Consider the following 26,901-nt stretch of genomic DNA (forward strand, 5'->3'; position numbering starts at 1 on the left):
AGGGTGGCGAAGCATAATTAAAACGAGAACGTTCATTGATTATAAGGGATACTGAGCAAATCGTACATCGAGGATTGTCCTGTAAACGATCAAAACACGGGCACAACAATGAGAAAATCGTGTACGGATGCAGTTATTTTGAAGGGATGAAAAACGGGGAAGGGGTAGAGCCGCAGCGAGAGCGGCTTACCTCTAATAGTTTACTTTTGCTTTAGGTCCGAGTGTTCGAGTGTGAACGCGTCTTTTTACGGCTCGTCTAAAATCGATAGACTGTAAAACAGTAAAAGAACACACATGAAAGTTACTGTCAATAATTTTGATCGTTGGAAAGTACCCTGGTTGTGATGACTATCGTAATTTCGTTGGTCATGCTCGGTGAAGCGTGACATGCTACGTGAGAAAGAAAGATAGACAGAGGAAAAAGTCGAAAAAAGTCGAAAAAAGTCGAAAAAAGCGAATGAATTTTACGCATAGTAGCCGTTTTTCTCCAACAGTTTCGTGAACGATACCGTGACGGTGAAGAAAGAAAGGTCTAAAGGCGACAAATATACAGCAAGGACCGATACTGGCAAATTTTAGAGGCATTTTATATGTATATTGTATTATAATAAATACTTGCTTGCCCATTTATCAGGAATTTCTATTAAATTACTACCACCAGTCCGCCAGGATCGGCTCCAGATGCTTTCAAAGAATGAAGCAAACTACCGATTGAATTTTCAAGAAGAGTTATATCAGAGTTCGGTGCATCTACTGATACAAGAAAAAAATGAAAAAAGGAAAGAAAAAGTATCTTGCGCGAAATCCATGAAATCTGAATATACACGAGCAATAGAGACCAAAAGGAAGTCGATGGTTCCAATGTTCGTTTAGTTGATCAACGGTAACGAACCATCGATTTTATTTAGATCTTTAATTAATTATCGTCTATCGACTGAGCGAGTGGCACAACGAGAGACGACAAGATTGCAGTAGTGAATTAGTTTTGTGGATTGACGAATAGGAGCGAGTGAAAGAAAGAATGAATAAAAAGGATAAGAAAGATGTAAACGTCATAAGATTGGCACATACCAAACAAAATGAAACGTGAACAAATACAAAGTTGAACTATGACATACGATATGTTATGACTGCGATCGAGGCGAGATCAAGAATGGACATTGAACAGATTGTGAATCAATGATTTTCTTTCAACGAAATGATTCTTGTAGACAATAAAGATTTTGATAAACGATAAAAATGTGAGCTCAGGATTTACAAAATATTTAGGGAACATGTATCTTCTTTCGATTTCTATGGAATTTTTACCATGATAGACCTATCAAATCACTCGATAATGTCAGCTTACTATTCTAATAAGAACGTAACAAACACGTAAAACTTATGGTTCTATATTATAAAGTGTGTAGAAACAAAAGAACACACGTACAAGTTTAAAAATCCTGAATCTTCCTTAGTGTTTCGACACCATGTATAAACGCGCATGTTGAAAATTAAGGAAATCTACCATCTTGCCTCGTCTCTTATCTATGTACTCCCTAAATCCGCCGAACGAAGGTATTTTAGGGTACTGACTGGATGTTACTAGTGTGACTCCTAGCTGTATTGCCTGTATTTGATGATCTCATCTATTGTCATGACAATCATCCTAAGTAGTAGATAGTAGATGGTAGTGGTAGATTAGTAGGTCCTAGTAGGTAACATTGCAGAGCTGTAGGCCTCGCATAGTAAGTAGTAGCGGTAGTAGCAGTGGTTAACGGTGGATCGTACAGTAGGTAGGTAAGTAGTAGTAACAGTAGTAGTAGTAGTAGTAGTAGTAGTAACGGATCAAGTCCCAGCAAGTAGACGTTATCTCGCTCGATCGATCAACGACGACCGATCGATTGATTGTTGATATTGATTGGGTGTTATCAGACGCACACACAAACACATACATGTATATTGATTCGTCGACGAGTTCTTATTCTCATGATCTTGGGAGCAACCGTTGTTGGTCTCGGGTAACGTAGTAACGCTGGTAGTGGTGGTGGTGGTGGTAGTAGTAGTAGTAGTAGTAGTAGTAGTAGTAGTAGTAGTAGTTGTAGTAGTAGTAGTAATAGTAGTAGTAGTAGTAGTAGTAGTAGTAGTAGTAGTAGTAGTAGTAGTAGTGGTGGTAGTAGTAGTAGTAGTAGTAGTAATAGTAGCAGTATTAGTAGTAGCAGTGATAGTACTTGGTTTTATCTTTCAATGTGGCTAGCGGAGGTTAGGCTTACTGTTCCGCCTCTCTATGATAAACACGCTCTCATAATCTCGATTATCGAGGTGGAGCGCGTGATGGTCACGATCACGGTTCGGGGGGGCCTGCTCGTGGACCGGCTCCGAGGTGGCAGTGGCGGGGGTGGTTACTTGCGTAGGAAGTGGTGGTTGATGAAGAGGTTGTGGTGGTGGTGGTGGTAGTTGCGGATTCAACGGGCTGCAACGGGTCAGCGTCGAGACTGACTCGCCGCACGCGTTTAGATTTGTCGACCTACAGAAAACACAGAGAGAGAGGAGGACAAGAGACGCCCACGTTTTTCTTTTCTTTCAATTATCTAGTTCTTCTTATATTCTTCACCTTTACTTACACACGCGTTCTCTCGCGATAAACTATTCGCGTATGTATATATTTGCCGTTCGTACGAGAAACACTGGTTGTGAGAGAAAGAGCTGTTGAAGAAAATGTCTTACAGTTAAATCTTCTTATCTTTTCTTTTTCTTCTTTTCTAACATATAATATCATCTTCTCGATAAAAATTGTATTACGAGCTCTTTCTCTCTGAAGTCTCTCGATCCCCGGCAGAATTCTTTAACCCCTTGCCCTATAATATCAAATCAAACTCGGGATGCAATTTTTTTAAGAGATATGTGTTGTAATACAATTGAATTGTAAGTTTAGTTCGGTAAAACGAGTACCTATTAAATTAATTCTGACAGATGTAATTGTTTAGAAAATCATAAGGCAAGGAGTTAACTCGCGTTGGCTCTCTTCTGATCCTTGCTCTGACCGCGATCCTCGAACGTCGATCATCGATGTTCGATCAGGACCGTGTTCGTAGTCTGCTCGTTTCCTTCTCGAATCTGTTTACGCAAAAATTAAGCGATAATCGAAAGCACACGTGACTACGAATCCGGGCCTGCGAGCGATAATCTTGGCAGTGGCTGAACCGTCCAGCCCGTTCTGGATATATTTACGTGTAGGTAAAAACGTGCATTGTCGACTCGTTTCGTGAGAAACCCTGAAATGGTTCACCGATAAGGGGACTTATCACGAGGGTGACAGAAATCGACAAACATTTTCTTTTTCTATACTTACATTTGATCAGATTGCAAATTCAGTTCCACGGTTAGAAGAGCAATCCCGAGTACTTTCACAATATTTTATCGCGTCGAATCACGTAGAACGTTCGAATTAATTTTAATCCCGGAAAAGATTTATTGAACAGCGGACGGCGTTCGAGTCACGCGCGTATCAAGCCAGCATTAATTACATTAATGCGAACGTTGATATTTCTATCACGCCGGATATACATCAGGGAATTTATAGTTTCGAAACCGATCAATCGTCAAATTTATTTCGAATTCATATTTCGATCCAGAGCCAGATTCAACGATGGAAAGACACCCTCGCGAGAAAATCCAAGAGGTACGGAAAGAAAAAGATATGGGATGATTCGATGTGTCGGCGACTCGAGAGCAAAAGGTTGATAAAAAAAGTAAAAGGAAGTCGATGAAAATGGCAAGAGAACAATGAATGAATTATCCGCAATACCTTCGATAGAAATAGCGGTAAGGGTGAACGAACGGGATGAAGAACTGAAAGAGTGTTGAAAAAGGTAAAAAAGGAAAAGAAAAAAAAATATGGGTGAGAGGAGAAGAAACGAAATGGCTCGTCGCGGGGAAACAAAAGACGACATACGATCCAGAATAGGCATCACTGCAGTCGTATTGTGGACTTTTGGATGCCACGATGGAAATCATAACAGTTGGCCGAGTACCCGCTCTGCTGCACGCGCAGAGTCCGCTTGGCGTGATTTCAAAGCTGTATGTACACCTCGGTTATCGAGGCCGATTTTCAAATACGTACGGTTCTGCGGGAAATGCGATGATGTCGGCGAGCGTGCGTTTCCGCGCGATCGTTTTCTCGTTCTCGAATGTATCGATTCTCGTTGTATCGTTCATGTACAAACTCTCTGTTCTTCGTTTCCGCTCGCTTGCGGCAACGGAAGCTGCACGCTAACGCGACGGAACACGAGCAATGGGCTCGAGCGAACCGTCTTCGATCTGACCCGATATTTCTTCTTAGGCTCGATTAAGTACTCTTCCTACTATATTGTATGTCGAATATCGAAACAAATAATAATAATAATAATAATAATAATAATAATAATAATAATAGAATAATAACTGAAATTGCAGCCACGTTTCCAAAAATGTCCTTTGGATCCACAAATAGGTAAGTTTTTTAAAACAACATCTTGATCGGAGCCCCGCGTTACATTCCACTAATGTTCTACGAATTATATCTTCTCTCTCGAAAATTAAATTATTGCGAAACAAGAGAGAAAATTTCGACAGTAGTGAGCTCGAATTATTCGACGCAAATCGAATAACTCGGCGAACCTCTAGTTATTTGGTACGAAAACCGCGATGCAGGAACTATTCGGACCAGCTCGACTGTTCGCTTTAGCCCCAACCTGGTCAACTCGATGTCCCCTACGAGTTGCCCAAGCTCTGCTCTAGCTCAAAAAGAACGTACTTGTGCACGCTCAAAGACAGACACACCCTCGAATTGGATGCGTGGATAAACAGAAACGAATCGTTCTCCAACCTCGTCCAAAATACCTCTGCTGCTGCGGTTTAGTCTGCCGGTTTTTCATCGCATCTACGCGGCTCGCGTTCTCTCGTTTACGGCGCAAGATCAAAAGAGGGTTCCTCCTTCTATTTGGTACTTGTTTTTATTTTCGTGTTTTTTTTTTCTTTTGCTTCGTTTATCCTATATTGGTTTCTCTTTCTAGATACAGGGGGAAATGACCGCTGTTTGTGTTAAAGTGGATCGAGACGACGGGAGGAGAGAATAAAATAATTCTCTCCTACGTCTCTCTCTCTCTCTTGGTTACTCAAAGATATGTTATATTAGGGCATCGTTCGTTCGATAAGTGATAGATATTCTTAGAGTAGTTTTAGGATCGATTCAGATAATTGAATTTCTAATTTGAAAATGTTACCGAACGAACGATGCCCTTGTCATGTATATATATATATATATATATATATATATATCCTATATGCGTAATCTGGTACATAATTTGAATAATTTTGTTCGCTATCGATTACTCGTGAGAGGTTTCGTAAATGCTTGCGGTGCTTCGGTCGCCTAATGCTCGTAAACAGGGGGTGGAGTGGACTTAATTGCTAGCTCTGGCTAAACCTAAGTGATTGATATATTATCTCTTCGAGGTCGCATCTGCATCGATAAACTTTTTCATTAGAAAAGAATTTTCTAAGCTTAACACGTATCTTTGATGTATCTTCGAAGAACGAAGGAAAATTAGGCAGAAGCAGGTGCGACCCCTTTGATCTACTTCCTCGAATCGATATTAATCTCTTAGTAAATCCCATAAAGGGAATCGTTAAATTAGATAAATCTGAACCTGTGTGTAGAGTAAGATAAAAGTTCCAGTAATGGACACTCACTTTTTCAAAGGCACTGTTCCCTGGGGCCCCTGCCCTGCGCCGTTCCTGGCGTCGGTGACCCGGCAGGCCACCATACTATACGCTGAAAGCAGTTCTACAATGTTACAAGATTATGTTAAACGGGTAAGCATTCAGGTTGACAGGTGCTCGCCCAGCTCCTGCGTTACCGGGTCATTGTCCTCTTCTTTTCGTAATACCTTCTTTAACCAGAGCTCCCTATACGTAACTCTCCATTCAGGCAGATATAATTTCAATAAAGAAAGTTAAAGAAGAAGAAGAAGAAGAAGGAGAAGAAGAAGAAGAAGAAGAAGAAGAAGAAGAAGAAGACGATGATGAAGAAGAAGAAAAAGAAATAAAAGAAGAAGAAGAAGAAGAGAACATGACCAAGAGCCCAGGTGCAGGCCAGACTAGAAGAAACAACGAAGAATCGAGACGTCTCGGTGTCCCATCAGCGGCACGATCCTACCTTTCTCCTGTTTTCGTCTTTTCCGCTTATTGCAAATCTTCACCGCGCATATGCTCAAGATGATCGCGACGATGAAGAAGAGTATACCACCGACGACACCAGCGGTGATCGCCTTGTGCTTCACTCGAGCAGGCACCGGAAATTTCACCTGCTCGCTGACCCCGTAATTCGTCGCCGAGTTGGCGAACACTTGGAAATAGTAGGTCCTACCACCGACCAGATTCTTCACTGTACTCCCCAGCCCACCGCGAAATAGAAAACAGTGAAATATTTTCGTTTAAGGAAATAATTTTTAAGATCCAGCCTATCACTAATACCTACATATAATAGTATCAAGAAAATAATATCGTACCCAAATAGCTGGTTTCCTCAGGTCGGATTTGTCCCTTGTTGAGCATTTTCCACGGTCCGTCCGTCTTGTATTTGATGGTGTAGTATTGAATCAGGTGACTACGTTCCAGAGGGGGTTGCCAGGTTATCAGGAAACCATTGCTGATTTCTGTCACCGTCAGATTCCTGGGAGGACCTGGCTTTGGTCCTGACGATTTAAATCACAGATTAATATATTGTAGTAACATAACAAATAGAATATGTAGTTACAACGGTATTTGAAATTCGCTCAAGAGGAGATTCACAATTTGTTTCTAGAGCAGTATGTATCTCTTTGTTCGCGTGGCGCATTCCAGCGGCATTCTGTAATTCTACAGAATTATTACAGGAGAAACAACGACGCTGGTAATTGGAAATACGGCCGCTAATAAGACTGGCAAACGAGGTCCGGAAATAATTAGGTTCGTAACATTATGCACACAAGCAGATGACGAAAGAAGATGAGCTCACGCGAGAAGACCAGTGTCAATTTCGTCGGTCTACGACCGTGTGTCAGCTCGCTACAGTTCGTCAAGATTTATTTGCCATCGTCGCGTCGCGTCGCGTCGTTTCGTTTAATTGCAAAAACTGTCGGATACTGGGAAAGCAAAAAACAAACGACAAAAAATAACGCAACAAACAGGAGAAAAAAAGAAGAGAGAGAAAAGCCTACCCCGTGCCGCGTTGAAATTCTCCTGACAATATTCACGATTATTTGCGTACGTACAAACAGCCGGTCGTACACAATGCGAATAAATGGTATTCACGTTGGAAAAGTGTATGTAGCTGGTTACTATGTAGGTAGCCGATATTTCTGCGATTGTTTCTGTGGTATTTACAATGTCCGTATTTGTTAACTTCATTTCCGTTGCGACGCCGAATAAATTGCTGACCACACGAACAGCTATGTACGTGTGTGCGTTAGGAAAATACACATACGCTTTCTCTCTTTAACCATGTTGATACGGAAATATAAACGGATTCTCGATGATTAAATCAAATCAAATGTTACTGGAAAACGTTTAAGAGAAAAAAAGCTCGTAAGTGATAACGGAAAAATATTAGATAAAGAAAACTAAAAAAGAAATGAATACCTTTAGGTCGCATGATTGGCGGAAACGCTGGGTTGCCGGTGGAATCAGTTGGTAATATGAGAGTATTATAATCTAAGATGTCTGAAACGAAAGAAAAGAAACAAAAAAAAAAAAAATGGCAAAGGTGAAAAATCAGAAAAGAATGGATACAGGTGGAAAGGTTGATTATTATCGGAGGATCGTGCCGTAATAATGGGTCGCAGAAAGAGTGCAGAAGAACCGAGGAGGATCCTCGCGAATCCGATCCACCGGAACTCTCGTTAAGCTGACTGTAATCGCGTTACTCGAGACGGGTTAACGAGTTTCGAGACCGCCGATGCGTAGACAGCGACGAACGAACGTGAATGAGAAATAAAAAGAAAGACGGAGATTGAAGAAAGCTCGACAGAGATGGACGTTTTTAAACGAAACAGATGGATAGATAAAAGTTCAGTCGCGATACGCCATTCGTCCGTGGATTATTAGCGACGGCAACTCCTGATCCTGACACTGTCGTTATTAGGTAATATGGAAATGGTGAAAAATCCCACGGGATTATGAACCGAGTATAGATGTATGAAATAAAGATTTACGAAGGAAAGAAATAATGATACGCTGAATAATTTAATCGGTTCGAGTAGTTACTTGAAATGTTTTTTTTTTTGAAGAGAAAGTTTGAAGAATTTCAGAAAGTCCAACAAGTCTCGAGGTGATTCGAAATTCTAAAGAATCGTGTAGACGTGTAGATGGAATGAAAAAGGATCGTTGATCGGTAGACTTCTCTTCTCTTATCTGAAAAGGGGTAACGGATAAAAATCTGTACAAGCTCGGCGAGGAAAAATCACGGCACCGTGTGTACAAATGGAAGGCAATGAACCGGTGGATTCGAGGGAAGGAAATAAAAGCGGAAACAGAATGAACGGCTCGATGGGTTTTCCGATACGATAAGTCGCGACGGAAGTCTTCGTTCTCCTTTCTCCTTCACCCTGTCTCTTCCTTTTTCGTACAAAGTTTCAACGTAACTTTGAAATTGTAGCGCAGAAACGGTGTTTCCGGGGCAAAGCTCTTGGTGCAAATCGGTCGTAAGGAGAAGAAAGAGAAGGAGAAGAAGAGCCTTCCCGAGGCATCTTTACGAAATCGTTCAACCAAGATTCTTTGTTAGCGAATGGAAGCGAGCCCGTTTTTAGGGTGAGCCTCCAGTCGAACGAACGGTTTCATGCTCGATCGCGTTCGAATACAAAATCTCGTCCCTTTGATTTCAATTGCCGCTTTTATTCCTCGTGTTGAGTTATTTTGATACCGCTTTACCATGCCCTCCCTTTGAAGGAGCAAGCTACGTATAGTTTCGTTCTCTATAATTACAAGTATTAGAAGCCACCATTAATTCCCCATCAGTTTCCAATTATTTTGTCAAGATATAAATATGAAATAACCTCGTGTAACTCCTCTCTACGTGTCGTGGTGTTTAGAGAAATAATAGAGAGGTAACTACCATCTTACCGCTTTGATCCGTGGCTGCAGCTTGACCGGCGCTCGAGGATGGAGTCGCTGAGTGTGTCAGTGCCACGTCTTCAAGGGTGAAGCGTTAGAAAAAAGAAGGAAAGTGATTGCATAGGAAAAGTATTGAATTTGTTAGACAGTTAATACGAGATACATGTACATATTATGTGTATAATAGAAGCATTAGTGTTATAGTAAATGCGAACCGAGAATTCCGGAACTTTTACGGCACGTTATATTTGCTATTTGTAGAAGAGGAAAGAAAGAAAGAAAGAAAGAAAGAAAGAAAGAAATTAGGAAAAAAAGAAGGAAAAAAAGAGAAAAAAGGATAGATAGTGGTGGTTACCAAGCGTCCTGACGGTAATGACTTTGCTCAGCATCCCATCGCCCAAAGCGTTCTTCCCGATCACTTGGAACTCGTACAGCGTACCTGGCGTCAGTCTGTTGATCGTCACCGTTGTGCTACCAGACGGAGTCACTGGTATCGTTTCCCATTCCGACGTGCCCGACTCTCTGTACCTGTATTAAACTTTCCACCGTGAAGAAAATTGAAAACCTTCGATTTGCGGTGATTACCACCACCACCACCACCACCACCACCACTTACCAAATAGTGTAATCTTGCTTATAATCAGGTCCGCCAGAATAACCTGGCAGCCAAGTCAACGTGACCGAGAATTCAGTCGCTGTTCCGGACACGTTGTAAGGCGCATGGGGTTGAGTGCCTTCGACGATTAGTTGCGTCGAAGCGGATATGGTGGCCACCTCGTTCGATGCAACGCACTGATAGAAACCAAAGTCGGAACGTCGAAGGCTCTCGATCGTCAAATTACCACCGACCATCTTGGCTCGATTACGTTGGATCGACGCGCCGTCCCTCTAACAATAAGCAATTAAATCGCAAACATGAATACCTATCTATCGAACGGCAATGCGGAGGCGGCATTGCGTACCCGGTGCCACTGTATCGTAGGTTTCTGCGTGCCCTCGGCCTCTTGAGCGTCACAGTGCATCTCCACCGTCTCGCCGACCTTCTTCTGATAAATTGGTTCCGGTTCGAGGGTGAACACAGGCGGATTCCGTACTAATACCTCCATAGGACCGGAACTACCCTGTGTGCCCTGCGCGTTGTAAGGCGTACAGGTATATCGACCTTGATGATTCTCATTCACCCGTGTAAACAGCAGGGAGCCATTGTTCATCACAACGATGTCCTTTGTCTGATAAGGCTCAAGCAGTCGCTTATCCTTCGTCCAGGTCACGTACTGAAGGGGTGGGTTCGCTTTTATGTAACACTGCACCACGCCAGCCAAACGGAACGGCAGGTACTGAACTGTTGGGGTGAACGTCACCTTTGCTGAATCTGAATATCAGAATATTTTTCGTTATAGTTAAAATAGAAATAACTATGCTTAATTAGTATATGGTAAAAAAAGAATGGTAAAATTGCTTACATTCCACATTTAGATAAGCACTGGCACTCTGAGGATCACCAATGCCATTCGTCACTTCGCACAGATATTGGCCAGAGTCATCGGCGCTGACGGGATTGATGACGAGACTGCCGTTCGTTTTGATGGACACTCTCGTGTCCAACGCCGAGACTTCCGTGACTGGAGCACCCTCTCGGAACCAACGCACCGTCACGTTACCAGGAAGAGCTTTTGCCTCGCAAGAGAACTGCACCTTCTCACCCTCCAGTTTCGTCTGATTTGTCGGGGGTACCGTGATCACTGCTCCACCTGTAAACGATACAAACGGTAGGACATGTTAGTACCAGTATAGGTATATGTATAAGCACAGAAACTATAAGCACGAAAACACGTTGGACAACACATTGTTCATCGTTGTCGGTGGGGATCGCGTGGAAAACCAGGCTGCGAAACGACGTCGATAAATAAAGAAATTGAAAGCGAGATGAATATTCTCCATTTATTCACTGTAGGCACAGGGGCATTCGTTGATAAATGAATGGATCGATGATGGACGCGTTTGTTATTTCAGGAATATACCATATACATATTTATGTAGTTCGCCAGGGCATACGGCTACGAGGTGCGACCAGACGAAACAGAGTGTTTTTAGTGGCCTTTATGGAAGTTTGCGTTTCGTTCAATTCTCCGGCAGGTATCGCGAGAGACTGGGCGAGCTTTAGTTTTAAATCGGCTCGAAAGAGTTCTCTGGAAAAGGAAAGGAAGAAGGGAAGAGAAAAGGGAAGAGAATTTAGGTGGGCAACGTTTTACATAGACGACTAGACTTTTTCACTCCAACTCTTGGCAAAAACTTGGTGTGCAACAGGGTGTGCTATATCTCAATCGATATCCGACAATTCTCCTGCTGCTGGCTCCAGCAGGAAGAATTTTAAAACTTGTGGCTTTTGCGAGGCGTCGACGACAGAAACGGTAAAAGGTGAGAGCTTCCTGGTCTCACTGGCGAATACCTATCTTCCCGTATAATGGGAAGGAATCGATCTCAGCTGACAAAAAGAGCAAACTTCTTCACGGTATTCGGTAGTAATCGGTATTCTGCAATCCGATCTATCTTTACTCGTCAGGAATTAAGATGGCTTCTGCGCCTCCGTGGGAACAGCCAGATTCTCTAGATGATTTTTTTTTCCTATCTCTAAGCCTTTTAGAGTGAACGCTTTGAAGGGTGATTTCGCTTCGAAACACGCTCTGTACCTATACAAGTTCAGTGAATCAATCGAACTTTCCGGGACGACAACTTGGATGAAAATTAATCGCGCTTCGATTGCAGTTGCAGGTCCCTTGTCGCGGCAGTTGGTCTCGCGTCTTGCTTCGAAACAAAGCGAATTCGAATGAATCCGGTACATAGTCAGAAACCGCAACCGCAATCGTAACCGCGAGCATCAAACAACGGTCAAACTTAACTGAAAGCAAGTATCTTGATAAACGGGCCAATAAAACTTGATCCAATCTCACAGTGAAGCAAAAAGTTTCCTTCTTTCTGTTTTTTTTTTAAAACTTATTATTCCCTTCAATTTCTAACACGTGCTCAGCGACGCGATGCGACGCGACGCAATGAATTCAGAAGCGAGCAGCCTCGCTAAATATTCACTAGGTCGATTTAAAAGTTTTCCTTTCCATCTCTCAACTCGAAGCTACTCCTTGAGTTTCATCCTTGAGAGCAATGAATTCAAGATACGTGAATCGACCATTTTGCCGGTTTACAACTTCACAGTTTTGTAACTTGACAGAATAAAAGAATAATCGAGAATGGACATCAATTTAAAGCGAACAAAGAACGAACGGCCTGTTTCCTGATTCTCTTGTTTCTCTTTATCCCTCAACTGGGAGAAGAAGATTCTAAAAACAGCCGGAAAACTGCGAGCTCGTTTAACGATCGTTTCCGCGGCAATTTCACCAAGAGGTTAAAGAAGAAGAAGAGAAGCGGGCACGGAGTTGGCGAGAAAAGGGTAAAATGTCGGCGCGACGGGGATGAAGCTGTCGGAGCTAGAGCTCGGTAAATATTCAAAGAGCAGATTGAAAAGTTTCACGCCGAGCTAAAGGAGCAAGTTCGGCCGGAGCTCGAGGAGGATCCTCCGCATTAATGGTGGTGCAGCCTGTCGGCGTTGTTTTATCCGGCGAACAGGACGGAGAGCCGTCTGTCTACTTTGCTAGCTCGTCACTGCACGCCGAGACTCGAGCAGGGATGGCACGGTTTATTAGTACAAAACTTTCGACCGTTCGCCCGGTTAATTCGTTCGTATAAATCTCGCAAGAAAGCTCGTAGAGTTCGGCGCCGCGAGGATTCCGAGGATTTTTCGGTTATCAACGACGAATGAAGAGGATCCTTCTAGCCGCTACCTTTCCTCGACTTGAACTGCGGTGTTAACAAGTTGTCTAAAAGTAATCGGACTGTTAGTGGAAAACAAGTGAAAGGGACAAAAAAGAGCTACCCCCGTTGCGTCGCGTCCTGGAGAAGAAGACAAATCGGCTTTTAACTCCGCGAGAAACATCCTCTAATCGGCTAATAGTTACGATCCTCGTTTTAACCGCTTTGCCTAACGCGAGTTTTATTACCTACACCTACCTAGTATGTTTGTACTAACGAACGATTTATGGGCTGTATTAAAATGTACAGCCTTTAATTAGTCTTCTTTTCTCGGTTTGCTTGGTTTGCTTGATTTGCAAACGAGCACAATTCGTTGCAACAATTATTGTTTCAGTTTACAAACTGAAGCCGAAACAGTTGAGATTTGCTTAAAGATAATCCCTCCTTCGAAATACTGTGAAATTATACAAAAGTCTTGGATAGCGCGAAGGAAATCCCCGTACGCGAGTTACGTCGAGGTAATAACTAAGAATTCTCGTTAATTAGAATATGCGCGAGTACGGGGACACGGCAACTCGCGTACAAGTTGAAACGGCTCGACTGGTCAATTTTACGAGCGCTGCTAAGTAAGACGTACGGAGATTAAAAATGGCGTAAAAGTTATACCGTTACCAAGGACGATCTCAACGATTCCATTGGGGACGATTCTGTTAAAACGAGACTTTTAGAAGTTCCATAAAATCGCCGCGCCGCCCGTTGAAAATGTAGCTGTCGTTGACCGGAACTGCAAGGAAGCTTTTATCACGAGTCTGTGCCGAATCGATCGGTGATGATAGTGTTGAACGTGTACGTTCTTTTACAACCCTTAGGTATACATACTAGGTTCGTTCACAATCAGACAATGAAAGCAAGTTTAAAAAATTGCAATCGAATTTGTTTGCATTTAGTATTTAGACATTTTTCCTTCATTTTCAAGATCCTTCGCGGTTTCTTTAATGCAAATTTAGTAAGAAAAACCGTAGCTACCGGTTGTACCGGGAGGAATTTTCTGGCCTCGTGGTTATTGGAATTTCATTATCGGTGCTCGATCGATTACCGACTACCGAAAATACCCCGATAACTTCTAATAACAAGCCGCCCGCCGATAATCATCGTACCGATCCGACGTATATTAATTATTGGCACGCGGAAAATTCTTCTCCAGCCTCGACACCGAACCTATCGAGTTCACTGAATTCCCTCCCTAAAGTTGATAAACCAATCTCTCTATCTATCTACCTACGTACATAAAATATAGGTATGTATATTTCCAACATTTTTCAAAACTCTCTGCTCTTTTGTAAATATCCGCAGTACATAGGTACATGGTCTATTAGATCTGCTTGTCCCCGGGAAATAATTAGAAATTTTCGTTAATTAAGTCACGAGCTATACCCATGCTCAGGATGATCGGTAATCCTATCCTATCAGAAATAAAGAGGACAAGCTAAAGTGTGATGATAATCTATGGGTCTAATTCCGGGTAAAGTTTGATAAATGCTCGAGGGATTAATCGAAGAAAGCAAAAGTTATTAAACTTGTAAAGATTAGGATGCAAGGGCGTTGCCTGCACGATTTGCATATTTCTTTACAGGAATCTCTACAAGGAGATTTTACTCACCAGCAATTATAACGCGAGCTGTATGACTGATTTGACCCTCTCCATTACGCGCGATGCAAGTGTAATCTCCAATGTCTTCGTTCTTGATCGTCGAGATCCTGAGCTCGGTACCATCGTTAAATATCCCGATGGTAGACGACGGTTCGACCGGATTCGCATCTTTGTACCAGAGGATTTCCGGTGTTGGCGTACCCTCCGCCTGGCAGTTCAATATTATCGCGTCGCCCACGTTCACATAGATCATCTCCTCCGGTGTTATGCTGAATTTCGGTGGCGCTATAGAAACAAAGTTCAATCACCGTAAGTTTGAATTTTTGCAAACATCAAACGAATCAACGTGAAGAAAAAGAAAAAGGAGAGAAAGAAAAATGGAGGCCGAAGGCGCAAGAAACGAAGAAGGCAGGGGCAACAGTTTAATCGTAAGAGTGTAACACGAGCAAACGACCTGACAGAGACAACTTGAAAAGTACAAAGAGACTGGAAGCGTTTTAGCTAGCCGAGTGGGTTCTCTCTTTGACGCCACTGGCAAATCCTTAGTCGTCGCAATCGTTGCGTCCACGTTACTGTCATTCTTGTCGTCGACGACACGTTGCGGACCCGTGGGCTCAACTCGGACGAGGGAGAATAAAAAATAAAAAAAAGAAAAGAGAAAAGGAAAAAGAGGAAGATACACCCTAAGCCATCTAATCGTAAATGCTTCTCTCCCCGCGGCTAGGCTGTTCGTCGTCGTTTTATGACCGAACAAAACGCGGCAATAAGTCTGCTTCGTTTCCATCTGTCGCGTTGGCGTCGCGTCGGTTCAATGACCTGTTCCCATCGTCGACGTTGACGTAGTTTCGTTCAGATTAGTCGATTTTATCGGAGAAAAAGAATTGATTCTTCTTCGTCTGTTTCGCATCACTTTTATATGTATTACATCAGTCACGTTTACAGAATTTTCTCGTTTCGTTCGACGCAAGATCGATTAAAAATTCGCTGAAACCTTTGACGAAAAACGAAAAATTTGTCGTAAAAAGAAGTATTTACATTGCTAGAGGCGTGGTCGTAAAATCTTCTTAAAGCACGAGGTAATATTAATGAGGCTGCTTCGAGATGGAATCGATGTAGCTTTTACGAAGCTCAGTCGGATAGAAGAAAGTTTTCAGTTAAATTGCGTTCGCGGAAGAAACGGACCTCTATTACCCGTAGTTAAGTCTTTTTTAATCGATCTTGCGACGCGCCGCGCCGTCGTAATCGCATTCCTCGACGCTAAAAGACTTCCAGCAAAGTGAAAATTTCAACTTAAACGTGAAATTTTTCAACGTAAATGTAATAGGAGGCTGTTTCAGGAGGCTAGGATACCTGAGTGATTCTGGTGAGTCATTTTGTTAATTCTGATCGAATTAATAATATGTTGTACGTAGTCTGAAATACTCACCATGAACATCCAGATGGAACCAGGTACCATTCTTGTTACTGTTTGGCGATCTGTTGAGGAAGACGATCTTGCACTCGTACCATCCTTGATCGCTTTCACGGATGTCGGTCAGGTTGAGACTCGCCACGCCATACGGTGAATTCGGGCTCACCCTCGAGACTCGACCTTCGTAACCCTCGCCACTGTGAGTCGGATACGACTCGTACCATATGTATATCGGTATCTCCTGCCCCTTGCACCAACACCAACACGCAACATAAACGAGGGATCGTTATGAACGCGTACATACTGGTGCGAGACTCTTTTATTTATTCGCCAATGTCAGCTGGCTAACTCGATTCCTCCAAGATGTCTCGGAGAAGAGACCCAATAGAAATTCGTGCTCGCACCAGATTACGACGACTCGTGTGAAATGATAAATGACGAGACAGAGGATGCAGCGTCTGTGTTAAGAGCGTAAACGATCATAGGCCACGATTTGCCGTCGAGTTGGCAAGCTTCTTTTCCGTGTGAACGGCTGAACGTAACGAGGACAAGGTGTCCTTCTTTCTTTTAATTCAACGCGGCGCAAGAGGAATTCTCTGAAATTTTTATGCTCGTTACGTTCGCCCTGCTCGAGGATGTCACGACAACTGTCATTTTCCATGCAACCCTCTATGGGCAAACAAAGGAGCTCGCTTGTGCAGACCGATGAAAAAGTAATCCCTAGACAGAGGCATGCGTGAATAGAGAAAAGGCGATGCTGGATAAAAACGAGATCGGACACGAATGTTTGCCGAGACTATGCCTGAAATACGTGCCATGCTAAAACCATCATCAATCTTGGAATACAAAACGAATTTGTGAAATAAATACAGATGTAGTACATATTATCTGTAAAGGTAAAGGTGAAGGTAAACGGGTGTTAGGAGCATGCAAACAATGGATCGATACTTTCACGGTGAATAGACAAAGAACGATTCTTTGATCGATATTCTGATCAGTTTTTCAATTATATTATTAACCGTTTATATTGTAAAATGAATAAATAAATAAATATATAGATGTCTATGTTGTAATAAAAATCACTTTCTTCGGCTCGATTTATTCGCTCAGATACTTGATCCAATTGGGTCGAGCTAATCGAAATCGAGCAATATCCGTGTCGAGAGGTAAGAAATTGTTCGTAGAGGCGGTAGACTGGTAGATTGCTCGTGTCTGGCACGAAACGGAGCTATTCTACTGGCGCGCGTTTCGCACCCAGCCTCAAACACGTTACTATACGTAGATGTCATGTCGCAGTGAAAATAGACGTAAGTAAGTATCTACGTGTATCTCTACTTTTGCGCGTTCGTTGCCAAGCTTGAACCAATCGTTGACGCGATATCGCTAGCTTCCGAAAACGGAAGGAAGCAGAAGTAAAGAATTCGCGAGAAGCGCGCCATGAGCATCGTACGTTGGCCATTGACTGCCCCAGTTGACGGTTTCTATTTCGAGCTGGCCTACTTGCGACGACGAACGACGGCGGCGGCGGCGTCATCGTCGTCGTCGTCGTCGTCGTCGTCGTCGTCGTCGTCGTCGTCGTCGTCGTCATCATCGTGGTGCTTGCAAATACAAACCACACTGATTTCAATATTATTCTCCCTCGAGCGGCACGAGACTCGTTCGATATTGCGATTCCGTGGCAACTTGTCGCCCGCTTGCTCTCCATCCACCCGATGCGCGATGTATACACATCATACCCCAGCAAACAATGGACGAGCACGCGTTCCCGCGTCCCGATCCGTCTCGAACCAGAGAAAACAATTGGTTCTCTTTTTTCCAGTCTAAAAATTCTTTTTCCTACGGCTCGTTCGGTGGCGGCATCGCCTCGTACTATGTACCACGGTGCGGTGGTAGAAAATAAAGAATTAAATGCCAACGAGTTGGTCGCGCCTCATTTCGAGCAACGCCACCGGTCTCTCGCTGCTTTCATGAAACAATGAGAACCAGGCCGAGTATACTAACAATAAGACTCGACGCTTAAACACGTTTCTTCTCGATTATCTGACTATACAAGTAATACAAGTGATAGAAGCTTTAAAATATACCGCTGTTTCGACTTTCGAAGAGGAATTTAATATTTCTCTTCGCAACGTAAAGAAGAGTCAGATTTAAGATGCCGCGGAATGCGGAATTGAATTAATAGATTGAAGAAAATAAAAGGTAGAAAAAATAGGCGGAGCGAAGAGGAACGCACGAAACTGGAATAAATTACGAATCTGAATGGCACTTGGAAATGAGAGCGGGCAGGCTATGCTTATTTTCTCGAGCAGTTTTTCGATCCGCGAAAGCGGACGAAAAAGGGTGGGAAAACGTTGGAACGTTGAAAGGAGAGGGAAAAAACACGGTACTCTCAGCTAGGATATACATATACGGATTCTGTCGGTAGCTAGGAGACTGAGCGGAATAAGTCGGGGCGGTTTCGCGTGAACGCTCCGCGCTTACACCTACGCGGCCACCGCTCATCTAGGTCAGGTGTCTTTGCTTTATTTACCTCGGTCCTTTTGTTTCGCCCTGTACCAGAGCCGATTTAACGATCCCTGTGTATCCCGGATATCTATGTATCTGCAAGATTACATAATCTCTCTATCCATCGGCGTTCCATTACCCATTACCGACTACGTAACACACAAGGGCACTAATTTACTACCTTTCTTCGATGCTAACTGGAATTATAAATGAAGAGGAAAAGGTGATAGGTGTGAAAAACATGCGCGTTATTCCGCTTCGAAACAGTTCTGAAACAACAACGCCCAAACTCCGAGGCAAACTTGTCAGACGAGGGTATGATTTTCAGCCGTCGTCATCGTGTCGAACAATGAAATTCGATAATTCATGCGGAATAAAAACGACACTGTCCAAAGAAAATAAAGCACGCTGTCGGATCCTGGCCTGGGGATTCTCCTTAAGGGGACAGGCCAGGAAAACGAGAGAACTTGAAGAAGAATCGAAAGCCGCATGCGGTACGTGCAGGAGGATTGATGTTTAAGATGGATTCTCCTTTCCTCTGGAGATCCAGATGAATTTCATTTTCTTTTTTTTTTCCAAAATCTGTATAATAAGTAATTGCGAATAGTAATCGAGATTTGAAAGAAACAATCCGTAGGATGAAGATTCTCTTAAACGTAGCAGATCCGAATTGTTTTGATTCAGATACAAACGAATCATCAATAATTGTTTTTCAGCCAGTAATAATGTGATGCGTAGCATAGTTCTTGTTAGCGGTTTCGAGGAATTTCCGTAAACTTTGTCGGTTTACACGGCAACTACATACAACGCGGCAAGTTCCAGGGAAACTTATCGCGAGGATATCGCTTTCACGAAGGACAATTAACTCCAACACCCCAAGTAGAACTAACGCGCTCTAAGAGAAATAAATACCTTTGAATGGGTCTGCAATACATGCCGGATCGGTGTTATGAAACGACGCGACGCTCGAGTTTCTTCTGAAATTTCGTTACACTTCAAATTTTTCATAAGAATTAAAAGAAGAAAGAAAGCAAATTTTCTCTGTACACTCTGAGATCCGTTTGAAAATAATCGAAAAGTATCGAAATAATCTTCTCGAGGATTTTCGAGGATTTTCCTCAACACCTCTGGGGATACGGAACACGTAAATACGTGTGCCACGAAATTTTTCCAGTTGCAAAAGCTAGCCGAAGAGAGTGTCTCGCGGAGAAACGAGCACGACTCGTTATACATACATATGGTACATATACATATCCGGGTGGTGAATTCGGGTACGCGATCTGCGGCATTTCCAGCGTCGCTGACGGAAGCGAGAAATATCCTCCTGACAGAGTAAACGTGCCGCGAGTGTTTGCGTTCAGCCAGTGAATTCCTTTTTGCCGTTTCAGCCGAGAGAGAATAAGGTCGCGAACGCGAGCAACCAGAATACCCGTCAAAGGTTCTCACGCATTCCGACTCTGTATCAAGCTCGATTTTGCGTCACCTTTTAGAAAGGATTCTTTAAATCCGACCTGAAATGCCGCGAAACGATCTTTCGTTTACGAGCAACTGCTTCTTTTCCATGAATTCGTGTTTTTAGAAAACGAATTAGGTAACAGTCTCCCTCTTTTCTTCTTTATTTCTTCTTGGTGTAACGGTGTAGCTGAAACTAGCGGAAAAATAAAAAGAACACCCTTTGGGTTTATTCTTGTAGTTGACTATACTCTCTTAACTGTTATTACCTACTTTGTAGAGAAAAGCAGAGGCAAGAGTTATCATTCGAGTTAGAATTCTCCAGAGGTGAATACCGATCTCGAATCAAAGTCGTAGATGGAAAGAGATTTGCTAATTATCTCGTTAGGTGGCTCATTCTCGAGGGTGGTATTAATAAGAACAATGTCAGAAAAAGGAAGACCGAGGTGCCAATTAGCGAATATAACGAGCCGCGAAGCCCTGAACCTGCGATGTAGGAAGGAGACAGAAGAGGGGAATGACGTGGAATGGCGTGGAATGGCGCGGAATGGCGCGGAATGGCGCGGCTGGTCTCACGGAGGGAGAAGCTCAAGCTTGAAATCTGCACGTGGTGGAATCGAGCGTCGACAAGAGGGTGGGAGGTTAACCCTGACACAGTTGAGTAGTTCAGCCCCTCTGCATTATGCATGTAGACCTCCTAACCTCTTACAGTAACGCACCCCCGAACGCATCCTTCCGAACGACTTGGGATCTCGGCAAATGGACAAGTCTTCCTTTAGTCTTTTAGTAACGTAAAAGAACAGAGTATAGTAAATGGAAATACTAAAAACAACCTAGGATCATTTACGTGATTCAGTGGTCTTCATTTCTTTTTGATCTTTGAAAATCTAAATTCTAGAAAGGTACCTTCAAATCCAATAATAATAAATAGGTAGACTATGGAATAGGTAGACCAAGTGACCAACTGTCATGTAGATGACAAGGGTTTGATTCCGGGTGCTGACACTCCCTGTTTCTCACCCATTTCCAGCTAGTGAGAAATATTAGTACAGGATTGGGACCCTCGCACCTGATAACAGGAATCAACACCGCGACTGGTGGTAGGAAAATCTAGAATAACTTGACTCCCTATTCTACAAAGCAGAAACCCGTGTAACCCTACTATGACTCTCAAAGATAGAAATCAAATGCAACAAAAAGAAGATCGAGTCAGGTTCGAGGCCGGAAACAACAAGTATACTCAAGGTTACGAGCCAACCATTCAACTAACAAGTTTCACGGATATCCGGTGAACACTAGGTGTTTGTTTGAAAAAGGGAAGCTCACGACGTCCTGCACGGAAGGAAGAGACGAGGAATGGAATCGAGCTACCGATGTCGAACGTCAAACACACAACCCTGTTCGCTGCCGCGCCGCGCCGGCTGGTGGTTTCTGTAATGTAAAACCGACCTGCCACGCGGGGGTGGTTCTCTACGTTGTCCTATTTTTAAGCCAACTACGGGTTAACCGGGTAACGTTCAATCGATAACGCGAGAGCAGCGTTTCTCAAAGCACCGCATCGACGACCGCAAACTCGGCCCGATCATTTCTCTTCTTGCCGATCAATTATTCTCAGCGAGAAAAATTGTTTTCTTTCAAATCGACGGAATTGTAAAGGAAACGGAGATCGTAATAAAATGTAGAACCACGAGAAAGAATCGTTTCACCATCAATTTTTCGTTGGAAAATTAATTTCATCTGAAACCGATCTCGCGACGCGACGTTGGATTTACATTCGCGAAGATCGAACCAAAACCGATCTGCATATTAACGAGAACTGGCTTTCTTTTCTGCATCGAGGCTTGCTTTTCCAAGAAACCGTCCTATTAATTGCGAATTATCCGAGACTCTTGGTGTCGTACAAGCTGCGGTACATTTGGAGCGGAAAATTGCTTCTTTGCCGTAGAAATTGTAAACGCAACGCGGCAAACCGTTTTTCCCCTCTTCTCCGTTTTCTTTTTTCTGACGCTTCACGTCAGAGGCGTAATACGGAGTTTTACAAAACGCGCGAGACCTCGTCAAATAAAATTGTCTCATCGTGTCTTTGAGAAAGAGAAAAAACCTAATTACCAACTCGCACTCTAAACAACGTGCCTCCGGGATCGAAGAAAAATAGCGGATTTGCGCGTTTCCTTCTTGTCGCGTTGCGCGTCGCCAGGGAAAATAATTAACCTCGTGGCGAGACGACAGCAGGATGAAAAAAGAAAAAGGGACGTCTTTATATCTAACCGTAAGATGGGAGCGAGCAGCATAGAGGAAGTTGTCGAGCGAGACGAGAAAAATATTCGGATGGGAAACCTGCCAGGTTGCGGCCAACTTTTGCGTACACTTCGAAGAGGGGTGGTTTCACCCAAGGCTGACCAAGTTACATAAGGGTGAGGGAGAAAAGAAGAAAGGGATCAGGAGTCAGGTTTCTCATGGCGGCGAATGTCTTCCCAAGTGGAAACGCTGCCGTGCCGCGCCGACGAAATTGAATTGCCCAGAGGACTCTTGCAATTTCTCTTTTTCTTGTCCGAGTACATAGGTATTCAAAATGACATTTTATGCTATAACTCGGAGAAAATAATTTCAGTCTAATCGTAGTCTTAAACGTAGTGTATATTGTCAATTAATTTATCTTGCTGTAGAATCTTGCTGTCGGCAAACGGAGACATTGTTGGAAATTTTGCTTGCCATTATAACGTTCACCTTTACTTCCATGGTCCGTCAAGTGGTCTACCCGTTTCTGTACGAGTCGCGTTTCTTTCTCGACTCGTTTCGAAAATAGAAGAGTATAGAAACAGGAAGAAAAACTCGGCTCGTTACCCTCGTTACCCTCGTTTTACTGCAACCCACCCCCCTCTGGCATTAGCACGTTTCTCCGCGAGCGTTTATTTTTTAGCCTATTGCTAAACCTCTCGCTCCGTGGACAAATGAACGTTCTTCCCTTCTTTTTTTTTATTTTTCTTTTCTCGAACGATCGTTTTTTCGTGCTCGCCTTAATTGTTTGCTCGTCGACCGTGAATTTACGAGCGTTCCTCTCCGAGTTTTCTCCCCTTTAGCTGGATGGGATTTTCTTCGGTATCATTTAACCCTATTCCTGGTGGAGTCTACGATGTGACCAGGAAAATAATTTTGACCGTACGCCGCGCGACGGTAGTCCTACGATAGTCGTTTCACAACTGGTCGGGTCTTACAATTAATCAAAGATAACGAAGTCGGTTTAAAAGGAGAATATCTGTTTAAACAGGGACGCGTCTCGCTGTATTGCAACTAAATTTTCAGTGGATACCGATGTTTCACGAACTCGAACACTTGTTTGCGAAAGCCTAATGCAGGCTTGTTTCTTCTTTCATTCATCATGCTCGCGCAGTAACCGGAGAAGCAACGGAGAACAAATAAAACGCGCCTCCATGTTTCGTCTCTGCTGGTACTACATGCATGCCCTGTGGTTGTGCAAAGAGAAGACACAAAAAAAATAAAAAAATAAAAAAAGAAAAGAGGCACGACGGACTACCGAAACGCCGCCGCGCCGCGCCGCGCCGCGCCGCATCGAGCCTGTATCCCGAGTTCTAAAGCACGAAATTATTCCTCTGTGGCTTTTACACTGTGGCTCTGCTCGGATAACTCGAACTAGAGTTTATGGTAACAGGGTACATATTTTCATTCGATCATTTGCCACGACTCGTCGTCGTCGTTGTCGTCGTCATCGTCGTCTCGCTGCTTCAACTTTCCGCTATGAGCGTCCCCACTTTAGTCGATAGGCATTTTTTCGTGTTTCCTCGTTACAGCATTCAACAATTTTTATGTGGAAGCAGCAAAGCACATTTTATTTCAAGTTCGATTCAATTACTTTCTGTACTTTCAGGCAGCACCTGGAAGGATTTACAAGCCTTTCACCGTTTATCTTCGATAACGATCGCAAAACTACAGTGAAACGGTAGTTCGTCATCGACGAGAAGAAACGAGGCACGCGTGTAGCTAGCTGGTTGTGAGTGGAACGAAAAACGTTGGAAGAGGCTAGGCGCGTGAAAAGTGATCGCAACGGGCAGCGAAAAAAAGTCGGACGGGAAGAGAAATTAGTTGTCAGCCGCAGTGTGGGACGAGAGGTGAATCGAGGGGTGAGGGAAAAACGGTTCCGAAGCCCCGGGGTACCCCCGCGTGATTTATGCACGCATAAAAAAGAAAACAGCTCTGCTGCTCTTCTCTTTCCCTCGAGCTTCGCCACACGAATCGGTTGGAAATGGAAATGGAAATGGAAATGGAAATGGAAATAGAAATAGAAATGGGCCTCGAGATCTCGAATTCAACTCCCTTTTCAAATTCGTTTTGAGGAGGAAAAATCGCTTGGCAACTGCTCACCCCCATCGATCTGTTCCCTCCTACCATATTATATGCTCTGCCTTTTCATATGCATTCTGTCCTGATAGCATTCTCATTGTTTCCTCGTTGCATCACACTTCTCTACTTAATCGTTAATCTCTCAGTTTTCATTACTTTTAGGGATGATCACTCGATAGAAACTCGATTGAGTCGTAGTGTCTGTGAATCGAAAGGGGTGTACCTACTGTATCGTTAGTGAAATGCAAGGCTACGTGTGATCGAGCTAGATACAGTGAGGAGAATTGAACTACGTCGTCGAGGTACGTACAGTGTCTCGTCGCGTTTCCAGTTTTAATCGACGAACAAAGCCAAGAATTTCGATAGCGAACGTCTTCATCGAAGAAAAGCGGCTCGTTTATTAAAACGGGCTCGACGTGACAGTGCATGCGCGCAAAACGGTCACGTTAACGATAATCAAACAATGACGTCATTATATGTACATGTACTTGTAATCAATTTATACATATAGCTGTGATCCGGGAACGGAACTACGATCGCAGAGGAAATCGGGTGATGGCGAGTTGGAGCGCGTTCGTAGCTGGTGATGGTTAGAAAGGCCGCGCGGAAGCGGATGCGATTGTCATCATTGCGGCAATCATCGTATTGTCCCGCGGAATCGATTGATCGATTAATTAATTACACGACGATGGATACGCAGGTTTGCCGAGTCAATATTGAATTCACGTTCAGTTAATGCGTTCCTGCCGGACAGTAATCGTCTCGAAATCCGGTATCACTCGACGCGACGACGCGACCAATTCGCTTTACGTTTTGTTTGCATCGAAAAAACCTACATCACCCTCCTATTTTACAAACTGACCTGATACATCCTTGTACACACATACATACTAGTATAATCCTTCTGTGGTAACCAATTTTACCTCGAGCAAGGTAGTTTGTGCAGCAAATTCCCTTTTCATTCTTTTATAGACTCTACATATTATCATCTTGCTATTGTCTGCACTATAGACACGTTACTCATCCTTTTTGGGCGTGTAAAAAATTTCAAGCTTACAAAGCTTGTAACAACTCGTTGTAAGTGTTGACGCGTTGTTAAGTAGAGAAAATCGATATCCCAACCTCTCTTCTCACTGAAGCTACGATGCAATGTAATATATTTTTAATAGTTATTACAGGGACTGGTTCGTTTTTCCGTATTTCCCGTATTTCCCGTATTTCCCGTATTTTCCGGAACAAAGGTACCATTAAATGGTAACGAGCGTCGGAGCGTAGGTACGTTTGCACGTGACACAGAGATTAGTCTCGCGGAAAGTACGAGAGGCATTTAGGGGTACGACTGGCTCATAACGACAACGAGATAATGCATCGCAGGCACAGCTATAATTTTTTAATGCTACACCGACGATACGAGGGACCATTCGTCTTGTGGCATGTTAGATACGCGACGGTCATGCTCGCGTGCGACAACCGGGATTGCTGGCGGGGATCGCCCTTTTCTTTTTCTTTTCTTCCAACCCTCTTTTAAGAGTTATGGCTGCTGTTGCGCATCCCTGCGAGCGAATCCACCAGTTTCATGCAAACAAGCACCAGAGGTTCGAGAGACAGAGACGCGGTTTTCCTGATTTTCCGCCAACCAAGAGAAAGAGAAAGAGAAAGAGAAAGAGAAAGAGAAAAGTGCATCTACCCTCCGTTGCGCGTTGTCTGGCGATCGACGAGCTTGTTGTTTTACGGGACCCATGAAACGGGACAATGAATGTAGCCAATACGAGGTAATTTCAAAGATAAATTTTTATATTCCTAGAAAATAGATATACTCGTACAAAAGGAGATGAAGAAACTAACGAAGAAAGAATTCAATAAAAATCAAGCTCGTCGATCGTGATCCTCCTCATTTACCAAGACGTTTCTTAAAGGCAGATTTTGATAGACATTCAGAAACGTTTCTTACAGATTTCGACGATAGATCGTCGTAGCAGCGCTGACAATGAGAGGAAAAGAAATTGGTTGATCGTTGAAAAGAACGCGAATAGAACGAATGTAGAACGAGCAACAGTCCTTTCTCTCGTTCTTCCTCGTGGAACACGGTGTAACAAACTCTTTGAAAGAAAAGGCCGACTGCCCGTCTATAATAATCGCAAAGACTCGATTAATTAGAAGAAAAAGAAGAAGAAGAATAAAAAGAAAATTAACCGAGTCTGGTCTGATCGATCGTCGCGCTTAAAATTAACTGGTTGTTTGCAGAGAATTTCTGAGAATCAAAGTTATTTTTCTGTTAAAAGTAATAGAGAGAAAGCGTTGCTCGTCCTTCAAAGGATCCACGATTTTTGATGCAACGCGAATGATAAGATTAAGATAATGATAACGCGTGAAATGTGAATGAAAGAAACGAGGCGACGCGACGATTCAAAGTAGGAAGGTATGAATCGTTGCTGCCTGAGAGAACGTATGATCGAATGACATTGTTGATTCGATTCGACGTGGAAAACGTGCTCTGCCCTCTCCAGTCCGGATCAGATACAAGTATACCAAAATAAGATCGTGGGTAGAAATAATAATCAACGAGTAATTAATAACAATAAATAATGATTACTGTAAGCTACGCGAG

At 43.2% G+C, this 26,901-nt stretch overlaps 1 protein-coding gene across 10 annotated transcripts in view; it reads right to left on the reverse strand.

Annotated features, from left to right (window-relative positions):
* LOC114876095 (protein turtle) overlaps positions 1-26,901 on the reverse strand; it is a 134,877-nt gene that overhangs the window by 6,455 nt on the left and 101,521 nt on the right. For 5 of the 10 annotated variants that reach the window (XM_046285169.1, XM_046285168.1, XM_046285170.1 and 2 more), the window contains 11 exons: positions 15,993-16,224; positions 14,576-14,851; positions 10,575-10,862; positions 10,074-10,483; positions 9,728-9,999; positions 9,467-9,639; positions 9,121-9,189; positions 7,642-7,722; positions 6,531-6,716; positions 6,179-6,406; positions 5,713-5,806 (listed from right to left, as the gene is read on the reverse strand). In XM_046285169.1, coding sequence (XP_046141125.1) covers positions 5,713-5,806; positions 6,179-6,406; positions 6,531-6,716; positions 7,642-7,722; positions 9,121-9,189; positions 9,467-9,639; positions 9,728-9,999; positions 10,074-10,483; positions 10,575-10,862; positions 14,576-14,851; positions 15,993-16,224 — 2,309 coding nt within the window. The remainder of the gene's footprint in view (positions 1-5,712; positions 5,807-6,178; positions 6,407-6,530; positions 6,717-7,641; positions 7,723-9,120; positions 9,190-9,466; positions 9,640-9,727; positions 10,000-10,073; positions 10,484-10,574; positions 10,863-14,575; positions 14,852-15,992; positions 16,225-26,901) is intronic. The other 5 variants (XM_046285173.1, XM_046285171.1, XM_029187160.2 and 2 more) reach the window with 4 other exon arrangements.

Source organism: Osmia bicornis, chromosome 3, assembly GCF_907164935.1.
Source record: "Osmia bicornis bicornis chromosome 3, iOsmBic2.1, whole genome shotgun sequence".
Classification (NCBI taxonomy): domain Eukaryota; kingdom Metazoa; phylum Arthropoda; class Insecta; order Hymenoptera; family Megachilidae; genus Osmia; species Osmia bicornis.